Source organism: Chinchilla lanigera, unplaced genomic scaffold (genome assembly GCF_000276665.1).
Source record: "Chinchilla lanigera isolate Chin_1 unplaced genomic scaffold, ChiLan1.0 scaffold00092, whole genome shotgun sequence".
Classification (NCBI taxonomy): domain Eukaryota; kingdom Metazoa; phylum Chordata; class Mammalia; order Rodentia; family Chinchillidae; genus Chinchilla; species Chinchilla lanigera.
This window is the reverse complement of record NW_004955493.1, coordinates 6,784,335-6,792,854: the sequence shown is the minus strand read 5'-3', so window position 1 is coordinate 6,792,854 and position 8,520 is coordinate 6,784,335. Positions and strand designations below refer to the sequence as shown.

General features: G+C 50.0%; 1 protein-coding gene across 1 annotated transcript in view; it reads left to right on the top strand.

Annotated features, from left to right (window-relative positions):
- The window catches only part of LOC102010175 (sulfotransferase 1A1-like), a gene marked incomplete in the record, with an annotated part of 3,175 nt that extends 2,639 nt beyond the window's left edge, over window positions 1–536 (top strand). Inside the window, 2 exon segments of the mRNA XM_013504817.1 lie at window positions 9–145; window positions 245–536. Of these exon segments, the coding sequence (XP_013360271.1) occupies window positions 9–145; window positions 245–357 (250 nt within the window).
- Window positions 537–8,520: the final 7,984 nt, after the last annotated feature.

Below are 8,520 nucleotides of genomic sequence, written 5' to 3'. Positions count from 1 at the left end.
GTGGGGCGCTCCCTGCCTGAGGAGACCAAGGAGCTCATCGTCCAGCGCACATCCTTCAAGGAGATGAAGAAGAACCCCATGACCAACTACACCACCCTACCCTGTGAGGTCATGGACCACACGGTCTCCCCCTTCATGAGGAAAGGTGGGTGCCTGGCCAAGCGAGGCGTAGGGAGCGGAGGGAGAAAGAGCCACCGGGGCCTCCTGTGCGGCCTGGACTCAAGCCTCTTTCCTTCTGTCCCAGGGATCGTGGGGGACTGGAAAAGCACCTTCACGGTGGCCCAGAGCGAGCGCTTTGATGCCCACTGTGCCGAGAAGATGGCGGGCTGCAGCCTCCCCCTCCGCTGGCAGCTCTGAGGGCTGGCATGGGTCTTCTTCGTGCTGACGAGAATCTCCTGTGAAGCTCAGTGTGCAGCGCTTGAGGGCTTCTCTAGCTGGCGTCTCTAACATTGCTAGGCTCCTCCCACAAACCAATTCCAGAGGCTTCTGAACAGGATGGTAATGTAGCATCACACAATGCTCCTAGTTCTCTGGTACTGAAATGTTTCAGTTACTTTCATGGCACTGGGACAAAATACCCAACACCCACTACGTAAAGGACTAGAGGGTTGTTCTTGCTCACAGTTCCAAAGTTTCAGTCCGCATGCAGTGGGCTAAAGCACAGAAACGGCACGGCAGAAGTCCTGGCAGAGGAAAGCCTCTCATGCTGAGGTCAGGAAGCAGAGAGAGAAGAGAGGGAGGAGAAGCCAGGAAGGCATATACCCTTGCACATGACACCCTCTAGTTACCTGGCTGCCAGTCCCCACCTACCAAAAGCAAATCAGGGGCCGAGGATATAGCTCAGTGGCACGGGTCTGCCTGGCAAGCGCTAGGTCCTGAGTTCAATTCCCAGTACCAAAAAAGTCCAAATCAGCTATAGTGCCCCATGATCAAATTACCTCCCAAACACATGAGACTTTAGGAGCCTTTTGCAGTCCAGGCTGGCCTTGAGCTCACTTTGCTGCCCAGGTTGGCCTCGAACTTGCAATGATCCTCGTGCCTCAGCCTCCCAAGTGCTGGGATTACGGGCGTGCGCCACCACGCCCAGCAAGGTCCTACTAATCTTTACATCCATGGTTAAGACTAATACAGACATATCTCTTGACCCAATTTTGCGGCTTAGGTCACCTTTATTTTCCTACATGAATCCTATCCTTGTCTGCTATGAAAACTCCCATTCCTGAAAACCCCATGGTCCCACTCCCAGAGGCAGCTGTGGCCACATTAAGTCCAAGGCCGTATGGCCAGCTGCTTTTGCCTTGTAGGCGATAACCACCGACAGCCCAGGTGTTGTGGAGCCCCCAGTGGAGCACTTGCCCTGAGGCCTGTGAAAATTTGAGGAAACTGCACGGGAAATTCAGTATTGTGTCTCTGACACTGGGTGACACTGGGGAAAAGAAGAGGTTTGCTCAGCAGGTCATGGTTTTGAAAACTGATCTCTGTATCAATAACAGAGATAACCAGAGAGCAGAAGCCACAGTTCTCTGGTGGCTGGGTGGGCGGTGACCGTCCAGATGCCTTGTTATCTGCAGAGAGAAGGGTCACCAGAGGGTATGTAAGGGAAGAACTTTTATTTTAGTTGTGGGGCCCCAGACCCTAGATGGGCAGAGGAGCTTGTTCAAGGACAAGCAATGGACAGCATCGAGGGAAGAAGCAGCTGAACCGTAGATTCAGCCTTAGTGTCCCCGGTGACGCACCGACACAGAAGGTGGCCAGGATTCTAGTGTAATGGCCGTGTGGGCCTCTGATCCCAGTCTCAGGATCCCAATGTGCTCATGGCTCTGGCTCAGGATTTTCTGTTCAAAGGTATGGACGTGCTTCCGCGAAGCTCCCATTCAGCAGCCTAGAGTAAGAGACGGCATTGAGAAATAGCAGACCATGGCCCACTGACTGAACCCCAAAGCCAGGAGTGTGTGGGAAATGCGGGAACATGTGCAGAGAGGGATGGAATCAAAATAAAGCCAGGCCACAGAGATGGGATGCTTGGGGTCATGGGCAGTTGTAGAAGTGAGGCAGTTTGCAGGTACCACATGGCAGGACATGGTTGTCATCCTGGAGCTGGGGCCATGCTGGCTGAGGTGTTTCTGTGGGTCCCAGGTATCCCTAAAGTAATGGCTCCATCTTACACTTAGTTCACATCATGAGGACTCAAGCTGCTCCAGCAAGAAACGTTAAAGTCGTGAGCTCCCTCTCCTACTGGGCGGAGGAAAGGGGATGCTGCCCACCCTGCCCTGAGTGAGGCAGCCAGGGTGGCCCTCAGTTTTAGAGTCCACAAACATAGCGGAGGATTAAGAGTTAAAAGTAGATCAGTCTTCAAGGTTGTACAGTAAGATAACACCCTAGGAGACAAGAGGATGGGTTTCAGCTCAGCTTTCAAAGACGATGTGGTCAGGAGACTTACCTCAAAGTCAGAGCTTGGGGGGGCTGGGGATTTAGCTCAGCGGCAAAAACGCCTGCCTGGCATGCGCAAGGTCATGAGTTCGGTTCCCGGTACCGGAGAAAAACCAAAAAAAAAAAGTCAGAGCTTGGGGCCGGGGCTATAGTTCAGTGGCATGGTGCCTGCCTGGCAAGTGTGAGGTCCTGAGTTCGATTCCTGGCCCCTACCTGGGGGAGCCCAGAAAACAAAGCCAGAGCTGAAACAATAACTACAACAAACAACCCAGAAGCAAAATCATTAAAATTAAACCCACTAATGGAAAAAGAGGCGGGCATGGTGGATCACGCCTGTAATCCCAGCACTCAGGAGGCTGAGGCAGGAGGATCATTGAGAGTTAGAGACCAGCCTGGGCTACAAAGTGAGCTCAAGGCCGGCCTGAACTGCATAGTGAGACCCTGTCTCAAAAAGACAACTTAAAAAAAAAAAAAAAAGGAAAAAGGAATGATCTACCCTGCTCCAAAACCCAATTCTCCCCAATAACAAGGGATAAATTCCAGGGGACAAAGGACAGTCACATGCACAGAACAGTCACAGGATAACCTATGTTAGCAGAAGGGGAAAAAAAACACAGCAAGTTGGAACTGGAAGAAGGTGGTGAGACCCACGCCCTTGAAGAGGAGCGATCAGGAAGAGGGCGAGCGTAGGTGAGGACGGGGACCCTGCCTACCTTGAAGATGCCATAAAAGCTGTACACCTGTGTCCTTTCTTGGGTCATCTTTGGATTCCTATCCTCACCGACTTCCCCCTGTGATCCAGCATGGAAATAAAAGCCTTGTTCCTATGCCACAGCGCCTCTGTCCAGTTGCTCTGATAAAGCGCACAAGAACCCACAGGCCCTGTAAGAGGAGGGGCAGCCTCTTTGCCCTGGTCAGGTGGGTCCATGCAGCTCAGCTAACCAGGAACTTGCCTCCGAGTCCACAGAGCAGCTTCTCCTTCAGGGAGTCAGTGCTGAACCCCACAGAAGGCCAGGTATGCTGCTTTCTACCCTTTCTGGAGCTACTTCCTGGAGCCAGAGCCCTTCAGGGCCAGCCAGACATAGTGGTGCTTGCCTATAATCCCAGCACTCGTGAGGCTGAAGCAGGAGGATCATTGTGAATTTGAGACCAGCCTGGGCTACAAAGTGAGCTCAAGGCCAGCCTGAACTGCATAGCGAGACCCTGTTTCAAAAAGAGGAAAACAAAAGATATCTGCTGGGAGAACAGAGTAGCTACTGGTTATTTATGGACTGGGTGGGGGAAAGCATGACTCTGCATGGTGGCTAGAGGAGCAATTTTTCTCTGGATAGAAATTCCCTCTAGGATAAGGCAGGAGGCAACTCTGAGGATGAGTTTCTACCCTGAAGAATATGGCTAGTCTGGAGAGGGTGATGGTGAAACATGTCAAAGTGTGGGAGGTACTGGCTATAGCCATAGCTCCTCCTGATGAAGAAGGAGGGGATTGGAGGCGATTCCTAGACCAGAAGCACTTGGAGGAGGGCATATCTGCAGAGAGTCACCTTGTGATGCCCCTGCCTTAAAGGAAGCTCCACTGGCGTCCTTTAGAGGTAATGATACCTGTGTCTTTACTGCTGTAAAGTTTATATCTTCCAAACTTCCTTCTTTCAAAGAAATTCCATGTTAAACTGATGCTGATGGATGTAAAGGCCTCACAAGGGACATGCATGGCCTCACAAAGAACATGAGAAAGAAAGATTATTGATTACCTTATTCTCCCACCTGCTTAGTTCCGCATTCTAGCCACTCGTTGAAACTCCCTGAGACGCATTGTTCCCTTCTTGTAATTTTCCTATAGTTTCTATAGTTTTTTGGAAGACTGCTTCACAAAGACCTTGCTTGCCAAGTAGGATGTGGTTTATGTGGTTTTTTGGCTTAAATACTGCTCTCTCGCCTGGTATGGTGCTGACCTGATCCTACCCTGCGTGGAGGCTCTCAGTCAGTCGCTGGCCAGCTAATAAAAGCTCATTCTAAAATCTCAATTGGCGATCCGTGTGCTCCGGTGAACCTTGGTTTGGTTCTGAGTCCAGAACAATGGAAGGCTTCCTACCTGTGCCTCCAGAGGAGAAGTGAGGACCCCACATATTACTGGTGAAGTTGGCAAAAAGACTTTGATTCCTCTGGTAGGCAGCATCAATTGACCCAGATCAGCTTCCAAGCAGTTACAGAAGATGGACCTCTGGCTTTCAGCTCCTCTTAAAACTGAGATGAGCTGGGTGTGGTGGAGCATGCCTGTAGTCTCAGCACTTGTAGGCTGAGGCAGGAGGATTACTGCAAATTCAAGGCCAGTTTGAGCTACACAGTGAGTTCAAGACCAGTGTGAACTACATAGAGATACCCTGTCTCAAAAAAACAAAAAGCTCAAAAAAGATTAAGGATTGTAATGGTTGATACATTGTGTCAACTTGAGAAATTTAGAAGCTTCATTAAGTTACTCAGCAGTTCTACATCCTGGGGTGTAGAGGGCATGCCCTAGGGTGGCTACTTACACTCCAGGATGTTGTAAAGATTGATTCATTGTCAATTTAGGAGTTTAACAGGTGTTTAGAAGTTTAACAAGTGGCCCAGTAGGGGGGTGAGGGTCCTCGCTTTGTAAATATCCTGAGCCTGTGCAAGAGGAGGGCAGGCAGATGGTGCGAGTGCTACACCTGCCCTAGGGCGGGTAGCCTGCATACAATATAAGGGAGGAAAAGAGGCTTGCTCTCTGGCTTCTCCCCCTTTTTGCTCTTGTTGCTTTTGTGTCTTCTGCCGCCTTGAACTGTTGCCCCTCTGCCGTGTGCCACTCTGCTTGGAGCCAGTTGATTACAGACTGAAACCTCTACACACTGTGAGCTAAATAAACCTTCCTTCTTTAATTTTTGGCTTCGGGTATTTTGTCTAAAGCAATGAGAGAAAAGTAACCAGACAAGGATGCTCTCAAGGGGAAAACCAGACAGAGGAGAGCAGCCCGACTCTCTCATTTTTCCCCGTTCTGGCTAGAGGAAGGATGTGGTGTGGCTAATCACCAGTGTGCTCCTTCCCCTCTCCTTTCCTTGCTCCCTCTCACCCCTTCTGCCAATGGGTGAGAAGAACATGCCTCAGCATCCTGTCTAGTATCTATCAAACCACCACCCTCCACTCCAACATGAGTACAGCCAGAACGCAGCCTGGTGCCTCCACTCTCACCACTTTAGGCATTACTGTTGCCTTTTTGCAGAAGGGAGGGGGCACCCTGTGGTGGCCAAGATCAGCAAGAGAGGGGTCTCGGGGCCTTATTTGCATATTTCGCACTCACAGCAAGCTTTTAGTTCTGTTCCTCACTGAAATGGGCCTGCAGATGTTATATAAGCAGCACCCTGCGGCCACTTGTCTGGTTTTAGTCTAGGAGGGCTCCCTCCTGAGTACTGACTGCCCCCTATGCTTAAGAACAGGTCCTGTTACAATAAAGACTTTATTTGGTGTTTTTGTAAAAAAAAAAATTATACAGCAACTATCCTGTCCACCATACTCAGGATAAGAATCCTGAGATTTACAAAACTTGCCAAGCCAGGGCTTCCAAGAAATAAATCACAAGTAGATTTATAGAACTGCTGGGGTACTTTAACAAGACCTGTGCAGCAGCCCAGAGGGTCCATATATCAGAGGCAGCTCTCCTAGACTAACACAGAAAGTGTGAGAGGAATGGTGCCTATGCAGCTATAGGGCCCTGTGATTGGTCCAGGTGGAAGTCTGTGATTGGTTCAAATGCAGGCCTTCTTATCGATCCAAGTGCAGTACCATGATTGGTTCAAATGGGTGCCGGGTGACTAGGACAGCCACAGTCTATCATCGTAGCGATTCAATGAGAGAGCAGGGCATCATGAACTGACTGACAGATGGCATGTCTTCATGAAAAATGGCTACGTCAAAACCAGAAAATCTTCAGAAAGGTAAACTGTGCTTATTGTAGTTAACTTCACTTTGAAAAGGTTAGGAAAGTTAATGGACCCAGATTACTTCCAGATCTCTACCACACTGGGGGCAAGGCCATTTAATAATTAACAGAATGTGGCCTGGCTTCTACTTCACTCTCAGGAGATGTAAATGACTCCCTGCATCCCTTCCCTACCTACCACCTCCGACAGGATGAAGAAGGCCCCCTGCATTGCCCCCATAGCTGTCCCCTGTGGGCCCATATGATCTGTCTGACAGAGGGGTTCCTCCAGGTGGAGCCAGGGCAGCGTGTGCCCCTAGAGGGCCAGTACCTTGGGTAAGTGTATTGTGCAGCTTTCCCATCACGGAGACAAAATATGTGACACTCAAAACTTTAAGAAGGCAAGCTTTAACTTAGCTCATGGTTTCAGGAGATTCAGTAAATGGTCCATGTACTCCAAAGCAGAAAACTCATGGGAAAAGGGTGTGGTGGAGCAACGCTACTTAGCTCACGGGACCAGAAGCAAGAGAAAAGCCCCAGAGAGGGACTAGTGAGCACCTTATCTCGTACCCAAGACTACAGCTCCATGACCCACTCAGATGCACCTAGGAGCATGTTTTACTAACCTGCTAGGTGTTTCTTAATCCAACAAAATTGACATAGAGAATTAATAGTCACAGTGAGTCTGGTCCCTCTTCCTGCAGCCTGGTTTAGCTCTGGAAGTGCCTATGGTCTAGTCCAGGCCTGGTGTTAGGTAAATTTTCTAGAGAAACTTAAAAGAACAACATACCTGCAAACTCAAAGGGCACCTACAGACCAAGAACAACACAGACAAGTCACACTTAGCAAGTAATACATTTTTCAGGGCTTACTTCAAGAGTGGTAGATGGCTTGGGGGCTGCAACATTGCCAAAAGCCAACCCTCTATGTTAGGTACTGGGTCTTTTTCTTTTCTTTTCTGGTACCCGGAATCAAACTCAGGACCACTCGCTAGCCAGGCAGGCACTGCACTGCTGAGGTATCTCCCCAGATGCTTGGCTACTGGTTCTATAGAGCACTAAGTAAAACAGCAAAAGCAGGATCAAAAGCAAGAAAGGTCCTCGGGAAAAGTTATGTGTACTCTGCTCCCAGGTCATCTTGATCAGGAAACTCCACAGGTCTCTCTCCAACCACAATGGTGGGTGACCACGTTACACTGCAGCCCGGCACACAGCTTCAGCACCTAGTGGTAAGGGGAGAGCTAGGAGCCCACCGAACATTTAGGTGGGTGCATGGGGTGTGCAGTACAAGATGGAGTTGCTTTGGTTAGGATTTGGAGGAACAGTCTCACAACACGCTCTGCCCCGTCCTCCTGCTCGTAGAACCTTTTCACCCCCTCTTCTGTGATGCTGTCAGCCTTGCAGGGGGTGTTATCTCCTTTGACCAAGAGCTGGCACTGGCCACGGAAATGGCAAGGACTACAGCAGTAATGCTTGCTCCTAGAATGTCTCCAATGACCAGGCAGAGGGTCTAGCCTACGTGCGAAGACATCATAGACTTTGAAGTGCTCGGCCATGCATACCTGCCTTTTGGTGTTTACATTCGGTTCTATTAGCGTCATTATACGGGATTAAGCGCAGCAAATCAGGCCAGTGAGGGCATCGGTGCCTCTCTGGGCTGCAGGCAACATGCCCAAGGCCACTGTGTTTTGCAATACTATTTGCGCCTGTGCTGTGCCCTGGTTGAGCAGGTGCCCTCGTGTATAGTTCTGTACTTTGGCAGGAAAGCTGGCACAGCCTGTACGTGAACTAAAGTGTACAATGACCCTGCCTGAGGCACAAAAAACGTGAAGGGATGTTACTATCATGCAACTCCCTGGTGAGAGTGGGCCTCCGTGCTGGCAGAATTCTGGGACTAGTGGGCAGGCGTACGAATGTGGCCTGGCAGACACAGTCACCCCCAAAATACTTGCCAGTCCAGTTACAAGGCCAGCATGGCCACGAGGGGGCCCCACCAGCGAGCTTGTGTCTGAAAGGGGAGGGTATGCCCCATATCAGTGGGTAGCCCTCTGTTTCTCAGCCCATTTTTTATCTCACACCTGAATGGTATGTGTACAGCTTTCAGGGGGCAACCATTCTTTATGTTCATGGAGAGAAGAGCCAGTTGTATTATTCCTTTTA